Raw genomic sequence first — 23,365 nt, forward strand, 5'->3', positions numbered from 1 at the left:
ACTCCAACACAGCCCTCAACTCATCTTGAGCTTCCTGCCCCCTGCACCTTTCATATTGGGGCTTTTTCAAGATTCAATGGTAGCCGGCGCTCATCCTAGTTTCTTTGAACAGGCACGAAAAGGTTTCAATAGGCTCTCAATTTGCACAGAAAACTTCCCCTGCTGTTCTACTCGGCAAGTGTGGGTGGTCCAGGCTTTAATAACCTGATACAGTCCCACAAACTTTGCCTGAATTTTCGGGTTATCTCCTCGCTTCTGCCTTTCACTTAAGAGCCACACCCACTTTCTTGGGGCGTCCAGTGGAGGTCCCTCTTGGTCTCCAAAATCAGAGCTGATGACTATGATATAATCAAGGTAAAGTAGCAGTGTTTTCCGGAGTGAGCTGTGTAACACTCGCTCAATCAACCTCTGAAAGGTGGCCGATGCCGAGGTGAGTTCAAAGTGCAGAACTTTCCATTTCTACAGGCTGAAGCGTGTAGCAAATGCCAACTTTTCTTATGCGCCGGCATCCAGCGGTACCTGCTAGTAGCCACTGACCAAGTCCAAGGTGCTAAAACACAGGCTGTCGGACAGCGCATTGAGTCTGTCATCAATTCGGGGATGGGGGTAGACGTCCTTCTCAGTGACTGCATTCAGCTGTCACTATTCTGGCATTCAGCTACCACCGGAGAGCTCTATGCGCCACCAGTCGGTCCAATGACCCCCTTGTCCAATAGCTCTTGGACTTGCTGCTCAGCTTTTGCCGCCTTCAGGCCCAACTGGTGCGATGATGAGCGGATAAAACAAATTCCCTCCTTGAGTGGAATGGATTGCTCCACCTTGGAGGTCCGAACCATATCTCCATCTTCGGTGCTGAATGGGCCTTGGTAGCATGTCAGCAGTCGTGCCAATCATTCAGACTGCCCCGGGCTGGTGCAGTTGCATTGGGTCACCACATAGAGATCTGTAAGGTGGGTTAGCACCCCTTCTTTTGGCATTTCCACACCGGGAGGTATGATCCCCGAGGCAGAAAAGAATGGTTTATCATCCACTTAGTGATCCTCTATCCCCGCGTACGTATCCACTGTACTACCAGCTCAGAGGTAATAGCTTTCCTCCTGATTCTGAAGCTTCCCTTCGAATCAAACCAGTGCAAGCTTGTGGTCAGCGGTGGCTCATCAGCATGCTGACATGTCGAACCCCTCTTTGGGGGATCGGAGCTCCAGATCTTCCATGCCCAAAAAAATAGTTCTGGAAAACCACGGGGGCAGTCTTTCCCATTGCCAGCCTCACTGAGGTGGACCTCCTCTTTTTTGGCTCTTTGTCTTGGCAGCAGTGCTTCCGGATTGGAGTGCCCCTGATCAGGTCTCCTCAGTCATGACCAGGTCAGGCTGACTGCTTCGACGGGCATTTGACGCAGGGCTTACTGGTTTCTTTTGCTCGAAAAATTTGGGTTTGGAGCCTTAGTGCAACCAGCAGTCCGGACTACAGCTTCGACCTGTTCCCATTTTCCCAGTGTACCGGCTTCTTAGGATAGTGCCGGTGGATGTTCCCGAGGGCCCCACAACCTCAGCACTGTAAAGGTTTCAGCTTTTTCCTCGCTTGGGGCTTTTTCCTTTCTTGTTGCAGCACTTCTTGCGTCAGTTGCTGCACGAGCTATGCCAGCTGACCAACTGCATGTTCCTGCACCACGGGTGCCTGTTCCTCCAACGGTTCCTCAAGCTGCAGGATGGCGTGGTAGACTGAACAACAACCAGCTACAAAAGGGGCCCGACGGGTCACCGTACGCTACCCAAACCAGCCTTTCTACTTGACAGATGTGCTCCTGAAGGGAGGTTGATGAGGCCCGCTTCAAGGTGCTCAGCTTAATGCGAGCCTGCCTGAGCGGGAGGCTAAACTGGGTACGACGGGCATTGAAGATGGCTTCTACAAGGTCAGCCTGCACGCAGCCTTTCACTTCAGACCCACCGGAGGTGCATTAGGCCAGCTTCCTTGGTCCAAACGTTGGCTTTGGCTTTTCTGGAACCGGTTGATAAAGTACTCTACATCTCCAGTTCCCGAGTACTGAGGTGCTTTAAACTGATGGACCAGGGCCTGAGCCGGAGGTGCCATCGCCAGTCATTCAAGGACTTCTGCCAGCTGGTCTGTCTATCGGTCCCTGCTTCTTGAGTGTCGACCATGCATATTTTTTTTTGATCAGAACAGTCTGTCGAGCTTTGGGTGGCACTGCTCATGTAGCACAGCTTACCGAGCTCAGGGAAATCTTTCTTCCTGCTGAACTAAGCTCATTGAACTCTGGGGTGGCGCTGCTCATGCAAAACAGCCTACCGAGTTAAGGGAAATCTCTCTCCTACTGGAAAAAGCTCACCAAACTCCGGAGCTGCGCTTCTTTTGCAAAACGGCCTGCAGAGTTCAAGGAAATAATTTTCCAGCACTAAAAAAGCTTGCCAAACTCTAGGGCGGCGTTGCTCATACAACATGGTCTACCAAGTTCAGGGAAACCTTTTCCCACTGCTCACTCAAGCAGTGCTCGCTAACTACCATGGAATTGGAACGGCAATGCTGCGTTCAGCACACAGCCCTTCAGAGATCAGCGATGCTCTTGCTTCTTGGCTCAGTTTTGTAGAGCCGGTCACAGTACTCTGTCGTAACAGTTAGATATTGATGGAGTAGCCCCTTAGACTTGAGTCGGCTGTAGAGATTGGCATTCATATATTTTGAAAATACTACTGTCTATCTCTGATAGCTTGAACTAGCAAAATCATGAAAAAATAGCCATAATGATTTTTTTAGAAAAACTGGTAAAACTAAGGATGAGAGAAAACTTCAGCACCACCCGCTACGTTGTTAAGAAACTGATGGGTAATTCAATTCTATTGATTAAAACATAACAAGGCGTTTCAGTGGCTAGAAAGAAACCTGGCAGAAATGATTGCAAGAACATGTTTACACAAATGTAAGCCCTGTTGGAGTTTCATTCATCAGAAACAGAATGGTGGCAACAGTGTGATTTGCTATGCAGCTAAATCTCTAACTCTGGTAAAAAATAAGGTGCTGTTAGGTGCAACAGGAAACAATTTTTAATATGTTAACGCGTGAGTGATTGTTCAACTACCTTGCTGTCACCAATTTCCCTAGAACGACAAACCAATTGTTATAGCTGAAAATCATGTTTTTGAAATAGCTGTATATTAGCAATGTTCCCACAAACGTAAATGTCAAGAGATTAGTTAATAGGTAGGAAACTTAGCAGTTACAATACATTCCTACAGCATATATTATCTCCCACTAACGGAAACAAGTATGCATCAACAACCATTGCTTACATGCTGCATACGTGTACAATATTCTTACCATTTGATTGTTGAGTTGGGAATTACTTACTCAGTCCATAGCAACACTATAGTAGGAACACAACTCCTATTCAGTCTATCCATTTATATAGAAGCAGCTTTATAGTTATATTTATTCCATGTCTAGCAACTAAGGAAGCAACATCATTTAATTGTATACTAATAGTTGATCGATCAACATGTATATTGTATCATAATATCTTACGTCTAGACTGCTAATCTAACCCCAACCCAGTCTTTAGAGGGTTGGTTGGAGGTGTACGTACAGTAGTGTATATATGAGGCATCGTTACATGAACTATAGCATTGGATTAGCCTTGTTGTAGAACCGTAACCTGACCATCACTAGACTACCTCCCACCTCGGCATCGACACTCACATAGACGGTGAATAACACTATAGCACAAGCTAACCAGAGTCCTCTGCACCTAACGACAAACACAACTGAAGCCAAGACTATCCATATATAAGGAGATTTGGACTCATACTAATACTGAAGGTAGATAGCTCATTTACAACAAAATAAGCTACAACACAATTAACAGGAAAATAATATCACGAAACCGCGACGCTATAAAGTAAATCGTCGACACAAAATTAAAAAAATTAAACCAGCAATCAAATTGTCATTCAATAGCTGTGCCCATACTGGTGAGACTAATGTTCTGAGAGCTAGGCTGTCTACAGTCAAGCAAACAGCCGCAAAACTTGCCTAACCAGCTTACCGAGTATATTCTAAACATCTCTCTATGACAACGGCTTTTACGGCTTTTTGTAAAGTGCAAGCCTACTTTTCTGCTTCTGTTGCTGTAGTAGGATAACGGGGTATTGTACGCGTTGCGGTGAAGCCCACAACTCATGTGAGTAAGTAGAGTGATTTTAGCTGTCAATCTTGCAATATTCATACTTACAGTAAATCAGTGTTTATTTGTTACTTTTAATAAGTGTAAATCATTTTTAAAACAGACGTCATCGTACAAAATCAAAGTCGACATGACCTGGGAATCGCAAATAACAGTACAAAAAAAATTAAGGCTATTCGTTTTTTAACATAGAGGCACAAGTACGGTGTATCTTACACATTGTGCGGTTGTTTACTTACACATTTTAACCACACTTGGTTGTTCTCAGTCGCCCGATTATCGGGTAAATTGTTCGTTCTAGTCGCATCGCACAGGCTACGCTTGTACGTTTAACATTTTCGTATTTTTTCTAACCGTCTTCTCAAAAGATACGTCTGGCAAGCCCATCGTTTTAGCATTTTCGTCGTTAATGGTGTAGATAAGTAATAATAAGTATGAATCAATAGGTTGTAATTAAATATTGACTATTTTTTATTATCCATGCTTTGTCATTGTTTACAAACTGCTATGCATGCGTATTAAATATAATGAGTTGCCTAATATAAAACCAAGAGCCTAAAATATTAATTGTTTATTCTTATCACTGTTGATGATAATAACTTTAGCTCATTTGCTGAGCTAAACAATAAACTATAGATTGTATTTTATTTTGGAGATTTTGGCTATTCGCAAATCCAGAAGACTGAATCAAACCCGTGATGGGTGTTGGGTACCGGATTTTTGCCCAAATTTCATGACTACGTCAGAGAAATAAAGAGATTCCAATCTACGGCGGCTTTTCATTTTTGAGCTATTAAGAGCTTGTAATCAAATTTCCACATATGTAGCACCTACAACAGAGTAAGACATGGTGAATCTTTTGATACCAAATAACTGTAATGTGAATTTTGTTGCAAGTCAACCTTTAAACATATGGTCTGACTGCCTTGTTTTATGTAAATATGTATCATACAAAGCCAATACCAAAGAATAAGAGAGCCTGAACTGTAGGAGACATCGTTTGTTCGTTTTTTTTCAGAACATTGCGAACACTAAAACATGCTTCATAAGATACACTCACAAAGATCTAGTATCAAGCCAGGAAGTGCATAAAAGACAATTAGAAAGGTGATGAAAGTTAGATGCCAATTTAGGACAAGCGTAGACGATTAAATTACAAAATGCCCATCATCAATCAGTGCATCCCTTGTGACATATGTAAGTGCCAGCCAGTTTGCTAACAGATAAATTGCACCAGAGCAATATTATTTAACGTCTCATATACGCTCAGCTCTTCAAGATATTCAGGTTATTTGTCAGTCAGAAGTCTGCGCTTTGTAACAGAGACTATAACCTCGATACCTGAGCTCGTTCCTTCAGTCGAACAGATACCACCTTAAAAACAGGTTTTCAGTTTTTCTCTTATGATTGTCAAGACTCATGGACGCATAAGAATAGGCGTAAGGGTATAGCTACTTTTTTCTATGGTTACTAAATTTTTTTTTATGATAGAAATTTGCTGATTATGTATTTAATTATTGGTTATATATAAATAATGTCTTTAATATTGAACACTACTTCTGTATACATGTAAAAGCTGAGTATACATATACTTCTCTCTTTTTTCTTTCCATTATTCAAGAAATTAGTACATCCAGTTGTAAAACCACCGGATATATTCAACCAATTTTGAAAGTCAGCAATCTTCTTCAAGTTCTGTTGATAATTTTGCGCCACCAAAAAGTAGGTCACTCTACTTGGTTTTCGGCCGGGAAACAAAATTATAGCAAAAACACCATTTTAGATTTAGTTTTAAATTTATCATTTTAAAAAAAGTGTTTTTTTGTTCCACTTTTTGTCAGCTAGTTTGAAAGCAGTTTTTAACTTTTACATGCAGAAAAAAATTATAAGCTTCAATAGATTTTGTGTCTGTGAGATGAAAAAAATCGGTTGGCATTAGCAAAATACTTGAGCTTTATATTGATGTTTCTAGGGAACAAGGGAACAATAAAACACTGGGTTCGAAGAATTAAAGCTTACGTCAATAAGCTTGGTCTGAGTAGTACCAAAAAAGCAGTGGAAGGCCTTGATCCGCTGTCAACCTTAAAAAATGGCAGCAGCTGATATTGATGTGATGTCTTTAGGCATTAGTCATGGTAGGAGTGCGGAGATTAAGATTTCTTAAAGGAAAGAGTTTTAGAAAGATTCTTCTAAAGTGTGTGCCAGTAGTTTTCTTAGCAATTTAGGGTTTGTCACTAGGAAGTCCGCATGAGTGAGGCATCTGACCTTCTACAGCATTACAATGATGATTAAACTTTCGCTAATTGAACAATGGCAGGTAACGAAAGATGGGCGCATCATAATTTCAAACATGAGTTCTAAGGAAATTGACTTGAGTGGTATCGTCCTACCTCACCATAATCCAAAGCATTTCAAAACCCAGCATGCAATATCATAGCAGCTGTGTTTGGGACATCAATGTTGGTTAAGCTCACTCTAAAAGGAACCATTATAAATTCCTGTTCATATATTGAGACACTAAAGTAACTAAACAATCAGAAAAACTCCAGGCCTAGGACTTAAATGTAATATAAAGGGAGGAGATTATTGCTTTTTTGTGCTTCATATGTAACAGTTGACTATTCTGTTGCTCTGGGAGAAAATACAGAAGAATAACACAAGATTGCGTGTATTCTTTATAGACATATATGCCATTTAATATAAATATACCTATATTGTCATAACTACTCGTTATCATTCTGAAGGTTGCAGCTGTTGGTGTAGATAATTAAAGGCTCAACATGAAATCTTTTACATATTTTCATATGCATAATTTAATCGCTTTCATCGCTGTTCATTCATTGACTGTATCTCAGTCCAATAAGAGGCTAGATATTCTTTATTCTTTTTTCTCAGGTTTCAAGGACTCGTGTAAATATGACTGCTCTGTTGTCAGCTACTTAGTCTTTTCTGGCAGTTAGAGTCAGGTGCCAGAGAGACAAGTATATGAGTTCAGACCAAGCCATCTATTATGTCAATATTACACTTCAAGTATCTAACTGTTGTTGGTTGAAGAAAAGGCCCATTGATTGCAAAAGCATAAGGATGGAAGAAGAGATGTTTACCAAGAAATACTCCGCAGAGCTCAATGCAATTGAACCTTTTTGTTGTCAATATTATTCGCTCATTAATAATGTGAAGCATTGTCTTGAATACATAAGGGGTCACCCTGTTTCTAGACCTTATTAACAACTTTCCATTGTCTCTGAAAACGCTTAGAATATTATAATTCCTTTTGAACTGAATATAATTTTGAAGCTATAAGCTTGCAGAACTCAATAAGAAACTGAAATCAAACAGAGTAAATTGTTTTTTTAAAGAAAATATGTTTTAGAGGTAACTGAAGAAACGATGATAGCAGTACACTAAGTCTGATGGATGGTATATCTTTTCTATGAATAGCAAAACAAATTTCAAGGAGGAAAAATATAGCCACATAGGTGTTTAAATGTAAATGAGAAATTATTAGTAAGTAATGGCTAGATATAGTCTGTTTTGTTACAATTACAATAAAAAATTATTTGGTATACGATTATATGATTTTAGTTCGTTTGGGTGTTGGCATCATAAGGCAAAAATATTGTGTAGAGCAGTATAGAAACCTATAGTAATTATCTAATGCAAACACCTGGTAAAAATCATTAAAATCATCATTAAAAAATTGTAACAAAACAATATGATAACCTTAATAACTATAGTCACCTACAATAACTTTAGTGCATTTTGTGGTTATGACCTATAAGAAAATGTAACATTACAATGTACTACGTGCAGAACATACCGAGGAGAGTTTTTACCTTCGAGACAGACGTGTAACGTAAACTCTGAATCTAACTACAATGAGTTTAGCTTACTAAATACATACTTGAGGGAGGTTTTAGCATGTATTTTAGTAAACTTCAAACTTTTAACCAAAATTTTATCACTTACTTATTTGCGAATCCGATTTTACCATAACAGATAACGCTGAAATGAAATGACGAGCAACGTATATCTCTTAATAACTTATATAATCAGCACACAAATTGCCAAATTTTAAATTCGACAGAAGTTTTGTTGATATCGTATGGCAGCAAAACAAATTTGCTCTAGTGTGGTGAGGACGGAAAAGCATTGTTTTATATAGTAAGGCGAAAAGTATTTTATAACAAGGGCATCGTAACCCGTAGGCGCAATGTATCAATTAATACGTCATTTCGCGTGTGAAATTGGGACAAAGGGTATACAGTACATAGTGAGAGCGATGAAATCGTAAGAGCCTTTGTAGACTTGTGGTTAAATGGTTTGTTTTCAGACATGCGATTGCAATCTTTGTGTGTTTAAATCCAGCACGATGTGAGCTTTTCGTTCCAAGATTTTAAGAGTTATAGCTGGACAGACTGAATTACAGACACACAAACACTAAGATTTATATCGAGAATAGCTTTTCTTTCATGCGATCAACAACTGGGTGACTAGTATAAAAACGAAAATGCGAGCTAGAGTAGAATGTATCACTGTTAGAGCTAAGGCTATATTTTCAATTAATAACACCCCTTCTTACCAGATAGAATATGACTGTATCGCTGATAGAACTAATGCTATATTTACGATTAATAGCACCGCTACTTACCTGATAAAATATGACTGTATCACTGCTAGAGCTAAGGCTGTTTTCCCAATTAATAATGCCACTACTTACCATATAGAATACGACTGTATTATTGATAGAGCTGAGGCTATATTCCCAATTAATAATGCCACTACTTACCAGACAGAATATGACTCTGTTACTGATAGAGCTAAGGCTATATTTACAATTAATAGCACTGCTACTTACCTGATAGAATATGACTGTATCACTGCTAGAGCCAAGGCTATATTCCCAATCAATAATGCCACTACTTACCATATAGAATACGACTGTATTACTGATAGAGCTGAGGCTATATTCCCAATTAATAATGCCACTACGTACCAGACAGAATATGACTGTATCGTTGATAGAGTTAAGGCTATATTTACGATTAATAGCACCGCTACTGATCTGATAAAATATGACTGTATCACAGATAGAGCTAAGGCTATTTTTTCCACTGCTCACCTGCATACAACTACTCCTTCCATTATTGTTGTGGGTTCTGTTCAAATTTGTTTCTAAATTTTAGATATTATCAATTACGCCGAAACATCTCTTCCTGCAAAACTATAGATGGAAATTCAATCAGTTGTTACCTCCTGTCTTGTAAGATTTGTTTCAATGTTGAGTTGATTGGTAGAGAAAATAATTTTAGCTCGTCGCATGCAACTAGTTTTTTATCAATATAAATTAAACTGTTCGTTAAATGTTTAAAACGTTAAAATTTCTATTAAAATAATTACTGTTCACGCTTTTAACATAGGTTAAAATTTTACTGGTTAAACTTGCAAGCTATTTTGGAATACTGCCAAACCTTTGGAAGCTTTTTGGCGCTCTATAATGCTTTTTCACCATTTTTGTTCCGTAAAGCTTGAAGAACGGTCGCTCACCGTAACATGTCTGATTCAGAAGTCGTCTTTGACGAGGATGAAAACACTAAACCTTTCACATTAAAAACATCTCGAGATAGAGAGTGCATGGTTAGTAGACAGCACAATTTATTAATTTATATTTTTTAATGTTCACCGAAAGTGTTAAATTTCCATACCTTTCAAGAGAGTTGTATATTTGCTTATGTTGAGTAAAGTAAATTTTAGAATCTTTAGGGTTTTCTGTCATTTTATTGTAATATCTTCTAGTCTGTTATGTTCTTGTACCTGGTTAGGAAATTATCTTATTCTGTTTGAGCTGTGTGAATGAGGTTTGAAAGTTATGCACAAGAAAAGTATGTGTATTTTATGTACTGGATAGGAAAGCAATGAGAAAAGAGACAAATTGTTAAGCCAGCTGCAAGGTGATGGTGTCTTGACACACATAGCTCAAGGTAAGCATTTTAGCAAATTTATGGCACTCGGAGAAGAAACATATGTGGACAAAATATTACAGTGGCCTCAGGAATCAAGAGACTGCATTTAAGAGACATTTGCTGGTAGCGATGATGTACTACCTTAATTTTGCTAGAAACCACCCCAAACCATAATACTAATAGATGCAAAATTTTCTAACGATTAATATGGAGTGAGTGTTCAATAAGCAGAAATTAGCAATTCATTTGTGTAATGAAAATGCTTATACAACTGACCTTGACTAAAATCAAAAGATAGCCTAGTTATTCACTTATTGTATTCTCAACTAATTAATTTTGTGATACTACTGCATCTTATTTTGAACAACTCTTGTAATCATTGCTGGCTCTGAAAAAGGGCTATTGGAGGTATGCAAAGTGATTTGTGATCAGACACTGAAGATATAACAAGAAGACACTAATTCTATCACCTCTGCAATAAGCTGAGACTGGAAAGCTTCTGTTATATTCTGCTAGAACAAGGAGAAATTTCTGCATCTAATGAGGCGCAAGATGTAGGAAGTAAATGGATTAACATGGCTCCAGCGAGTGTGTCAAGATGTGTTTTATGGTGTATTTCATCACCGTTCAGTGAATCGGCCCATCGATGAAATATTTCGTTCACTTAAATTCAAACTCGTGACTCTCAGCTTCACGAACTCGCTATAACCTTCAAGTTTAGCTTTCCTTAATTATTTTCTCTGTTGCTGATACGATGTGACCATAATTGACTAGGTACGAGGTATGGTTACCATCAAATATTTAAACCCACACTATTCTCTGCATGTTAATGTTTATACATTTTGTGCCGTAGTATCTGTACAATGTAGTAACATGTAAACTTACAAAGTACGTAACTCGGAATCGGCAAGACTTGAGCACAAAAATAAGTAGATTGTTTTCAAGCCAATCTTAAAAATCAAGCTATCTATGATACGTGCGGGTTGATTTAAGTAGAGTGGATATTTGGAAGGATAGCTTAATCAAACTGAAATCTCCAGTGAGTAGTGATAAAGCTTGGAAATAGGTGAGAGAGTGGCTCCTAACCTCTTTCTTGCTGGGGAAGGTATTAATCTTTTCTCAAATTTGTCAAAAATTCACTCCGAAGTACATATACTTAGATCCGTGTTGATAATGAGAATGTAGCCTTTACAGCTGTCATATGCATTTATTCCACTTCCTGTTTTGTGACCTATAGTTGAGGTAATGCAGAAATGCTTTTGCTGCTGTACTGGAATTTCCACTGTGATATTTTTATACATATCTGCAGTTCTCACAAATCTTTGGAATAGACGATCAGACCTTCCTTCGGATATTCATCCTCTTGAGTTGATTTTGGCGCACTTGGAGCCTGCTGGAGAAGGGACAGAAAGGGACAGCCTTTTGAGTGAAGGTGGTTATGTCGTTGCTACTTTTGTGGATGACCAATTGAATAGAGAATGTAACATAACTTATTCAAAAGAAGGAACTGCTGCTGTAGTTGATAAAGCTTCAGAGTAGTTATAAATTATGTTTATTATAAATATATTATATATAAATTAAATATATAAATTACGTTGCAAGTATTGAAGCCTTTCAGCGGAGATAGGCCTAAGCAAAACAGACATTAAAACAAAAGCAAAGAGGAGTTTTACAACAGTGCCATACTAGACAGGGTGGGACAACTCTCTACTGAAAAGGCATAGCGCGCATACGCGCACCATAAACTGATGACTTTGCTGAGGCAACATGGAAATATTGGGAAACAATGCAGCTGTGAAACTTTCCCAATATTTCACAGAGCATCCATGGCACTCTGCAATCTTTACCATTTGAATGATGATGATTGGCTGTCGGGGTTTGCTTAATCTATATTTCCGTACAGGATAGTTTCTGGGATAGTGAACAAGATATAGCAGGAAAGGATAATTGCTCAAGTTCTGATAATCTTTCATGCATTCATTATTAAACTGTTTAGGCATTGAAAAAGCAGACAGTCATGGCTCTTGGACTCAAAAAGATGTAAAATGTAGACTTGAGGGGTCAAGGTCAGAAGAGACATCCCTTCCTTTGGAGATAGTAAGTTCTTTGTATTCCTAATTCATCTGTGGTATATATATATAGCTAGTTACCACATTACTGACTGGGCGATTTTCTTTGCTATACAATCTCTCTGTCGGATATAAATATATACATGTATATATATATTTTGTTTAAATACTCATATTTTAAAAATATTTACGTAATTATGTATATATAATTAAATGATCGTATATTCATGTTTATCTACATGAATATTTGTGCATGTATACATAAACACGCACATATATGCACATGTACAGTCAAACTCGGATAACTCGCCCTCGGATAGCTCGAACACATGGTTATTTCGAACGGATTTGTTTGGTCCGTTCCCACGCAATGATAAATTGCTTTAGATAACTCGGCATCAACTTCGTTAACTCGAACAGTTTTTTGCCCTATGGCTACCGAGAACTGTCTCAGTAGCCGTTGAGTAAAAACTGTTGAAGTTAGAATATCACTTTATTCCGAGCCATAGAGATAAACCTCAACTTTTAGTAGTTCTTAGGCGTCGTTATTACCATCATCAACAAAATGTTTTCGTTAACGACTTTTCAAAAGGTTCGCAAAAAGTTTTTACCAATCATGTGCTTTGCGATGGCCCTTGGAAAGCAAGGAAAAGCGAGACCTTTCGACAAACTTGAACAAAAGTCAGCAAAATTGATCTTGGTTAAAACGCTCAAAAAAATATGTCTTTTCTTCTGAGCATTTCAACGGGGATCAAGTTTGGCCAACTTTAATCTGAAAACGTCCTGTCAGTGACATCACCTAAAACAACAAATAAATCTCAAGTGATGGAAAAATCTCTATACTTTCTAATAAAAATTTTTTAAACTTTACAATAGAAGCCTTTCAATTTGCAACAAGCCATCAATGCTTTTTGCTGCATGCTCTGATATACATGAATATTTGTGCATATATACATAAACACCTACATATATGCACATATACAGTCAAACTTGGATAACTCACCCTCGGATAGCTCGAACACATGGTTATTTTGAACGGATGTGTTTGGTCCGTTCCAGCGCAATGATATTTCCACTTTCACTCGGTCCGGTGAAGTTTGAGTTATCCGAGTTTGCCTGTATACATATTCATTTACATTTGCCGTACTTTTCGCACTATTAACCGCACCCCTATATAAGCCGCATCTGCTTTATTTTCAAAAAACGATAATAAAACAATACATAGGCTTCACCTTTGTGTAGGCCGCAGAACTCAGGGCGGTGCTTTTTAACACAGCAGCAACTTTGCTAGTTAAAACGGAATAGTGCTGTTAGGCACTGTTCCGTATTAACCGACGTTTTTTAACCTAGTGCTTAACGGAACAGTACTGTTAGGCATTGTTTCGCTTTTTTTTTCATCGCTATAGACGCACTAACCGGAGATTCCGGTTAATGTGCCCTAGCGGTGAAAAAAAAACCACAGAATAGCCGCACCCTTATATAAGCTGCATGGCTCAAAACATAAGAAAAAAAGTAGTGGCTAATGGTAAAAAAAGTGCGGAATACATGATGTCAAAATGGGTTATGGCTCTATGTCCTTCCTTTTATTGAGAAGCTGTCCCAAATGGCTCTTTGGATAGAAAAAGTTGCTAAGACCAGATTCTTGGTTTACTGTATAGGAAAAGCATCTCTGATCATCTTCACACCATCTCATCTTCCCACTATAAATGGCTGTCAGAGGGTCAGAGCTTGTTTATCCTACCATTATGGAACCGATAACCTAAGCCAATAAGACAGCTTATTCAACCTCTCCACAGACCGTCTGCTTTACGAGATCAACTTTTAATTTTAGATGCAGGAAAACTTTAGAAGATATCTTGAAAGATGTGGAGTTCTTCAATGCTTGACCAAATGTAAGTAAGAGTAGAGTATATTTGTCAAGTATACTATATATATATATATATATATATATATATATATATAGGCCTAAAGGAATGTACTGGACAATTTTTCCCACTATTTACTAAAAACCTGCTTTATTGTATTCGAATCAATTTTTTTGTGAATTTGTGATTTTTTTACGTCTTTTCCAATTTTTTTGTAAGTTTTGCAGCATTTGTAAAACACACATGTTTTGAAAAGTTGAACAAGTAAAGAACAAACCTTTAGCTCTCTCAGCATTGAGGTATGTATTGCGGTCCAGTAATGTATGTATTGTATGTACATGCGGTCCAGTGGCTATCACTGTGCCCTGCACAGACAAGCTTCATTATTTTATAGACATGCATGTACTCGGCATTAGCTGATTTGTTTATTACATTTTTTTAAATATTTTATTTGACTGAGTTGGAAAACTGTGAATTGTAAATGAACTAAAGGATGACAATTCAATCTACGTATATACATGTAAATCTCAAAGTTGGTCGTCTGCGATTCAGTCTGTCCATCTATAACGATTAGCTTCTAGCAATGACAAATCCGTAGTGCAGAAGCTCCAATCTCGGAACTTCTCGTTCACTAGGTAATTACCTAACCAATTGAGCTACGCGGGATGCATTGGGCTCACAGGGTGATATGAGCAGTTATCTGGGTTAAAATACGCATAGCATTCTGTGTTGTGTCAGTGTACCGCAGATGTACAGCATACGGGAGATATACAGTGTATCCAAGCAATTTTGTTTAGACTGGCCTATAGCTTTTACAAAGCTCAGCAATTTTACTCTAAAAGAAAAGGTCCTTCTGTTTTCATGTTCTTATATTTCTGCCGCAATCAAGAGCACATATCATCTTTTAGATTGTCAAAATTTTAACTATTATTAGGTTTTCATACAGTGATAGCGTGGTGACACATCTCCATATGGCTCCGCAATGTCATCATAGAAACAGCCGTGTCGCTCTTATTCTGTCGGGACTTGGTGTCGTTGTTTGAAAGCGAAACACTGCGCGATGCTCTATCTGTACTATGGAAACGGTCGCAGCGACCAACGGCATCGCACTTGTGGGGACGAATAGGTCTTGTTTTCTTGTTGCTTCATATGCATTGACATATGCATTGACATATGCATTGACATATGCATTGACATATGCATTGACATATGCATTGACATATGCATTGACATATGCATTGACATATGCATTGACATATGCATTGACATATGCATTGACATATGCATTGACATATGCATTGACATATGCATTGACATATGCATTGACATATGCATTGACATATGCATTGACATATGCACTGACATATGCATTGACATATGCATTGACATATGCATTGACATATGCATTGACATATGCATTGACATATGCATTGACATATGCATTGACATATGCATTGACATATGCATTGACATATGCATTGACATATGCATTGACATATGCATTGACATATGCATTGACATATGCATTGACATATGCATTGACATATTGAAAATGGTCGAATGGCCGATTACAGTTTTAATGCTAGCGGACATTCTATTATTTTTAGCTCTATTTTACTACACAAGCGCTGAAGAACCGGACTACCAATCTGGTGGATGGGGAGATGACTCTATCTATGATCTGTATAGAAATGGCTGAGTGGTGTGAGTGTGTCTGATACACTAGTTTCTTCAGTACTGTACTGTTCTCCTTGTATGGGTTGGATTATGCAAGAAGTGTATAGTAACTATATTAAAGTCATAACCATTGACACACCGCCTTATACAAATTAACTGATAGTGTAACTTGTTATTGTATGTTCCGTTTATACAGTGTTGTATATTCTCAGTTTATATAGCTGTAGTTTTATTCGGTTAAACTTCAAGTCTGAGAATTATGCGGTAATTTAACAATTTTTTATTTATGCTGTTATGTTGTCCCTTAGTGTTCAGTTCTCTTAAAGAAAATAAATGTGAGAGAAAGTTTGCTTAGAATATTGTAGACAAATCTGATGATGCAACATGGAAGATTTGTGCTGTACAGTGTGTAGATCTGGTGTAACTTGAATATGTATACATGGAATATCATAGTATACTATGCATTCAGCAGTGATAACACCAGTGCAAAAAGTGCTTTTAAATAAAACAACTTTCACACTCGACAGTACAGAGTTTGCAAAATGTTAAAAAAAGACAGAAATTAGATCCAGGATATATAAGACTGGTGGTCAGTTGTTTTAGTGTCACCAGGTCAATAAGATGAACAAGGTCAATTTGTCGTTGGAATATAACTAAACTTTATGTAGGCCTATAATGTCTCAGCAAAATATCAAGTAACTTGATTGAATAATTTCTTAAATAGAGTTGATTCTTACCGCAGGGCACGACCTGCTCATGGACAAAGACAAAACTTTTATAAAATTCCTGGATGGACACACATTCCACATCAATTGCACAATTGTGAGAAAACTCTATATTAGTCGCAAAAAAACATGCTATATGTCTACAAACAACACCAAGGGCTAGCGACACAAAATAAAATTATCAGAAACGTAAGCAAAGCTTCGTAATAATAAAATTATTTAAGTAAGATTTTTTATCATGGGGCTCACCAGATATCAGAGCCTCCTATTAGAATTTGATTTGAGATATACTTGCATTTCTAATTTAATATGTATTTTACAAAAAATCTCTTTGTTTTCATAATTTCCACATTTTATTTTCTTGTAAAAGATCAGCTGCGACTCTTTACTACTCCACAAAAAACTACGCCACTTTGAGTATATAAGGCAATATATATATTTTCTCAAATATATATAATAAATACAGTTAAGAGTACACATGCACTCAACTGCATGAAATCATTGTTCCCCGTGCTCTAGCTTGCGGAGCTCATCTAGGCTCCTTATATATGATGGCTGCTGGTAGGCTCTGCCCCTTTTATGGTAAGTTCGGCTCGGTGATAGGTTGGTCCTTCCAAAACCGGCTCATTAGCAGGTCAATCTTTTATCTGCCAGCTCGGTCGCAGGTCTGTCTTTCATTTTCCGGCTCAATTGCAGGTCGGTTTTTATCTTTTGACTCAGTTGCAGGTCATTTTCATCCTTGGTGCATGGTGAGCCGCCCGGCTGTCCTTACCGGCCATCGGTCAGCTGTACTTTTGGACTGGTCAAGGGCTGGCTCGATTTCTCTTTGTCTCAGCCTGGTGGGGCCTATCCAAGTCTCTAGCAACTTGGAAGAGCCAAGCTGTCCTCTTGGCCTCGGTACCACTGGCTGGTCATAATGGCTCTCCTTCGGCCTCAGCTGTCACCTGCCGTCACACTCTTTTCCCATTAGAGAATGTCGGAGCCTCTAACGCACATCTAAAAAGAGCGATCAGCTATGACCAGAGGTGGTGTTGTGTAACTCCATAATCTCACTAGAGAACCTCTTTTTGCACAAAGCTCCTGTCATGCAGGCTGAGCCTACCAGTTGGAGCCTAGGTCAGTAGTCACCTTAGCGAGTTTACTCCAGTGCTGGCTGCTCTTCAGCAATTGCCGGTCCTTCCTTTTTTGCCAGTCATTTAACAAATGGCAGGCTGTCTGATACACTAAAAGCCAAACGAGTCTGCCTTGAGAGGTGCCTGACATCGATGGCAGGCTGACTGACATTGCCAGTCTGGCAATGGCTGGCTTCTCTACTGGCTGCCGAGTTAGTAGAAAGATATTTTTAGGGTGCCAAGTAGGTGGAGAGTTAGCCCTTGAGTGTTGAGTCAGCTCCTGTCCATTTAGTGAGTTTGTTTGTCCTCTTATTCTTTTCTTGAGGCTTGTGCCTGTCCTCTCTCACCGGCTTCATCGCTTGTTTTGGCAGATCCGGCGAGCCGAAGTTCGCGAGAGTTTAGAGGGCTTCATGGGAAATCTTCTTGGCTATTCTCTGCTTTTAGGAATGGCAACCACTTAGTATTGTCAACATGGTACACCACGTCTCCACTTTTGTCAGCCTCGTGTGCCCCCGATGCCACTTGCCCTGATCTCTCGAAACATGTTGCTACCTGCAGAGACACACGAAGATCGCACATTGTTGGGGCATTTATTACCAACTCCTTTGGACGCATGTGGTGAAGCCACAGAGGCCACAAGCATCTGACCACCCTTTCATTGCTTCTTTGACTTGTTCTAAATATCTTATGTAATGAAGCACTTAATCTTTACTAAAGCCTTCTTTGCTAGCTAGCTTCGGCACTTGTGTCAACTCTAACACAGGCGTTTTAGTAGCAGCCGGTAGATTGCTAAAGACCGGCTCCTCTGCTGACTTGGTCTCTTTATTTACTTGAGAGATCTGAGCCATCTCAGAGTGCTCAACCCTTTTTACTTTCTCTAGTCAGTCATAGTTTTCTTTCAAAATGAACTTGACTTGCTGGCAGCTCTTCCTAGCTTTTTGCTCTTGTAGGGCACAATAACAGCTGGCTTAGGTCAATTCATGATGGAGGTTCGATTGCCAACTAGGCTCAACTCACCATGAGTGTTCCTGTTTTTAAAACTAGGGTTGCTCATGGACAGCCCCATCAAAACACTCAAAATCTCTTAGCTTTTTCTCTGTGGTAGACCCTATTGCCCTGTCTGAGTCTGCTGTGTCTGTGCTCTGATACACTGTCACAGGTTCTTCCTCTGGGCCTAGGGGCCCTCAACCTGATATTTTTTGTCCACCAGTAAAAGCCTCAGATGGCCCAACATCTTCAGCATTCTCAGCATATCTCATCATCATAAAGAATCATTGAGCTTACCTCGCTCAGACACCATACTAACAGATCCGAAGGGCTGTGAATAGCTTGGTAAAGTGGTATCAAGCAAGGCTTACCACAGCACTTGCTTGTTACCGCTCCAGAATGAAAATGGCTGTTGCTTGCTTTTCTTTTGTTTTGATATTACTCAGCCAGAATCGTAGAGGATTGGCTGTCGTCATATTAAGACATGCCTACTCACCGTACTAGTCTGACTTTTTGGTTGTTGAGCCAGCCACAAATTGTGCCGGCTGTTCTGGACTTTGGGGCCAATTTAGTTGTCCCGAATTGCCGAGATTTACTGTGCTTGTGTTAATTTTCCTCAACTCCTCAAGCAGAGCTTTTGCATCATGCTTCAACTCACAAGTTTTTAGGGCAAGTTTCTTTGGAGCCAGGGTTCTGGCTCTTTGCCTGTTCTGAATCTTTTCATATTGGGACTGTTATGATGCTCTATCATCGCTGGAACTTTTCCTTACTCTTATGGGTAGACATGGTAATGTTTTAACTGACGTTCACTTTGGATTGGGGATTGACCTTGTCGCTCTATCAGATATGCGTGGTTGGGCCAGACCTATCTGATTTAGTATGGTGTCTCAAACAGGCTTGCAAGTTAGGATTGTCTCTTTTCTTTTGCTGCTTATTGATCATCAATACACTATCTTTATAGGTAAAGAGAGGTGACTCTTCTCTGTCCTCCTGTCTAACTTCTATCTGCGACTATAGGAGGGTAGTGTGTACCTCCATCAGCCTTTTGAGTAACTCTACCACATACTCATGTGCAAGCTAAGATTCCATGGATGAAGGATGATACTCCAGTTGCTCTGGCAGATGCAGCTCTCATCCTAGCATTAATCTATTTGCCACTTCTCCATGACTGAATGTGGCATACACAATATGCCCTCATCAGTTGGGAGAGCAATACATCCCATTTATCTTGGCCCTAGTCGGTATCAGCACACTGAGTATGTCACTCAGTTGCCAGTTATTGCACTCCACTACTCCAACAGCCTAAGGGTGATAAGGGGTGGTAGTGGTGTGTGATTTCTCTACACTCCAATTCTGGCACAGTAAGGTCATAAGTTGACTTTCGAACTGTGCCTCTTGGTTCGCATAAATCTGTTCTGGCAAACTCGTGTAACAGAAGGCTCTCTCATCTTGGGTTCTATTTACCACTGGCATCGTGGCTTCTGGGAGAGCCAAAACCACCTGTCATTGAGTGAAGTGGTCAGTTAACATCAATATCCAGTTATACCTCTACATAAGAGTGCCCCAACATGGGAGAAACTTGAGATATGAGCAGACTTTCGAAAATTTTTCTTCCTTTATGAGTAATCTTTAAAATACAAGCAGGTGAGCAGGTTTTCTATGGCAATGAAATATGGCTAAATATGCGAGCGGTCATTTTTAATAATAGCATCGCTCAGTCTTTCTTATCAAATCAGTTTTTTTTAATTTTTAGAAGTTTTATTAAAAGGTATGGTAAACGCTAGGCAAAAAGCGCCAAACCAGAAAGAAATAACATAGGATTGGATGAAAAAACTAAAGTTAGTTTAGTAAAAGATTAAAACTTAGCTTCAAGAGTGTGTTTAGTAAGCAAAATTCATTTTAGTTACAGTCAAAGTTTTGTTACGTAAGGTCACAAAAGTTTAGTGTACCGAGCGTGTTGGTCTCAAGTCACTTTTAGATTACAATGTCCATAATGTCCGCTTGAAAACAATATCTGTCTTGAAGGTAAAAACTCCATACAGTAGTGTACATAGTGATGTTACATTTTATTGTGGATCATAACAACTACAGTAAATAGGTATTTGTTCATTGATTAGCATAGGTACTGAATAACAACATTTTAAAACAGGTTTTGCCACCGTAATATCATGTCTTAAGTTTTTTTTCGCAGCATTGTAACGAATTGATTAGTACTTAGCTATTTCATATAGGAAATAGTGCCTTGCAAGTGAAGCTGAAATGAAATGCGAAGCGAGCTCTCAGAACGCAGTAAGCTCGCATGTCGAGTTATGACTGTATTACTTTTTGGTGTCATTGGCAGTGGCCCAACCAAGTCGACTGCTACCTTATGCCAGAGAAGTCCAGTGTACAGTTTTTGTCTGCATCCAGCTGCCTTTGACCCACCATGTTTAGCGGTTCTGCACACCTCACAACTCTTGACCAGTCCTCCACAATCGCTGTCCGTCCTGGCTAGTACTATGTCAGAGGGAGATGACTAGCCATCCTGCCCACCCCACAGTGGGATACGAAGCAAGTTTGCCACATGGTGGTCTCACTACAACCGATGGACAGACTGCACACCATCTGGGCTGATCATGGGGTGAGTTCCGGGCTAAACTAACAATTCAGTAAAGCTTCTTTTGAAATTGATTATAAGAAGTCTAAAGAGAAGACCTCAGCAATCCACCATTTTGCTATGACTCTAAATGATGTCTTCTGCTATGTGGCTACATGTTCAGAGCTAAAAGAATTTAACTTTAGCATAACCTTTGCATATCCGGAAGCTAGATCTGAACCTTCCCTCTTTTGCAGTAAGTCAATGCAACTAGGGTTGTCGATGATTGTGGCCTACGTGTCATAGCAGATCTTCAGTTAGCTCGATCCATAGCAGTTGTCTGGCATGAGTTTGTTCTGATCTGCCTCTATTTTATATTCAAAATGATAGTTGATATGGGGCGATGTTGTTTCATTCTGTGCGCATGGCTCAACCATTTCAGACTGTCCTCAATAAGGATGTCAGCCATTAATGATAGCCTTGCTTGTTTTGAGATTTCTACATTTGTAATAGTGTCCTGCCACTTGATGTTCATTATGTCCCTCAAGTGTCTCATCATCATAGCTTGTAGTTTTTTTTTACTTGAACTGGATAAAACCTCTAGGTTTATGCTCCACATAAGAGAGTTGACAGAACCACTAGTCAAATACATTTTACACTTCCCCTGACTGAGGCATGCCTGTCCTTCCAGAGTCTCAGTTTTCGAGTCTCAGCCTTTGGTTCCAAAAGTGTTAGATATTGCTCTTCAAAGGTAGGCAAAGTGTGTGGCTTTAGTCAATGGTTCATGGTTGCTGAAGATGTCTGTGACTTAAGGACAGCAAAGAAAGAGTTTGATTGGTTGGTACATACACTCGGTTTTTATTTTAATTTTCAGCTAAACAGAGATGCAGCCCTGGCGAAGTTGTCTAGTAGCGGCTGCAAATCAGAGGCAGATTAAGCAACCAATGCCCCATCCTCAGCAAATAGCACCTCTCAAACCAGGGGTTTGGTGGTAGAGATCTGGCTTTGAAGTTGGGCTGTTAAAAAGGCCGGCACCATACCTTGTTTGTATGTACATATACTCTCTGTTGTGCATCCTTGAAGGCTACATGAAGCATAGCAGCCAGACAGATGGAAAACCATGTGTACGCTAAAAACCAGCCCTGCTCGACTCTATTTGTTACCGAAATGTAAATGGATTAGCAAAATACAAATGATAACAATGGATTGCACACAAGCAGGCATTGTAATTTCATATTAGTATTTTGGTGGTGTAAAAAATATCCATGAGCAAACAAATCTAAAACTGTTAGTTGAATATCTTATCAGCAGTAATATAATTATGTACTCTTTTTTCACAAATGTCATATTATATACAGTGCCTTAGTACACTAATTTATACATAAGGTCATGCCTCTTATCAGCTATATGTAACTTATACTAGGGCTAGTAGTATTCTGCGTATCCTTCATCCTTGTGTTTTAATACGCATAAATGTTATGTGTGTTACTACCCTGGCAGGCTAGGGTCTTGTGATAAATCGTCTGCCGATAAAGCACTTATATTCATGAATGCTGAGAGAGAGTTTGTTCAGGTGTTAGAGTGGTGGTTTACTAAAAGAAATGTCTTGCGTTCGAGTCGTGTTGAAAGCGGTAATTTATTCAAACTGCAAACCCTGTCTTCAGATGGACAGCTCTAATTGCAAAGTGACTATAATTTGTAACTTGTTCATTGCATCAAGTACAAGGTACCTGCATTTAGTGAATGGTCCTGCTTCACTCATTGTAACCTTTCCATTACACCAAGTAGTGAATGTATCAATGAGATCATCGGGTGTGGCGATCAAACACAGAGATTAAGTATATGCACAATCATTCCTGTATGCCAAAAGGTGACAGGTGTTGCAGGTGCTGCAGGTGTTGGAATGTCAGTCGACAGAGCTGAATGTTTCTAGTTCTACTCCCATTGTAACCAATAATTTATCCCAACCTCCAACCCTGGATTGAGATGAACAGATACCACTCTTATTATAGCAAAGGTTTAAGATTGCAAAGTATCTGTGAATTTTAACCTTTCCATTACACCAAGTAGTGAATATTCCTGCTTCACTCATCACTTTTAAACCTGTTTGTTTATATAATGAATACTCTCAATATGTATAAGTTATATGTTCTCTTATGTAACCTGTGGATCAATAATATATGTTTCAAGTGATTAT

General features: G+C 39.1%; 2 protein-coding genes across 2 annotated transcripts in view; both read left to right on the forward strand.

Annotated features, from left to right (window-relative positions):
• The window catches only part of LOC137408418 (uncharacterized), a 309,349-nt gene that overhangs the window by 236,954 nt on the left and 49,030 nt on the right, over positions 1 to 23,365 (forward strand). The window lies entirely within an intron of this gene.
• On the forward strand, positions 9,719 to 16,066 carry LOC137408793 (uncharacterized). Its single transcript, XM_068095379.1, has 6 exons — positions 9,719 to 9,832; positions 10,104 to 10,176; positions 11,468 to 11,590; positions 12,155 to 12,255; positions 14,059 to 14,119; positions 15,700 to 16,066. The coding sequence occupies exons 1-6, from the start codon at positions 9,749 to 9,751 to the stop codon at positions 15,789 to 15,791; spliced, it is 534 nt and encodes a 177-aa protein (XP_067951480.1). The 5' UTR covers positions 9,719 to 9,748; the 3' UTR covers positions 15,792 to 16,066.

Source organism: Watersipora subatra, chromosome 11 (genome assembly GCF_963576615.1).
Source record: "Watersipora subatra chromosome 11, tzWatSuba1.1, whole genome shotgun sequence".
NCBI classification, from domain to species: Eukaryota; Metazoa; Bryozoa; class Gymnolaemata; order Cheilostomatida; family Watersiporidae; genus Watersipora; species Watersipora subatra.

What these genes read in the sequence shown, in the direction of transcription:
- LOC137408793 (XM_068095379.1), top strand. Translation starts at nt 9,749, where the DNA reads ATGTCTGATTCAGAAGTCGTCTTTGACGAGGATGAAAACACTAAACCT. An exon ending in GGACAGCCTTTTGAGTGAAG is followed by an intron (nt 11,591 to 12,154) that starts GTGGTTATGTCG and finishes TAAACTGTTTAG; the next exon opens with GCATTGAAAAAGCAGACAGT. An exon ending in CATCCCTTCCTTTGGAGATA is followed by an intron (nt 12,256 to 14,058) that starts GTAAGTTCTTTG and finishes TTTTAATTTTAG; the next exon opens with ATGCAGGAAAACTTTAGAAG.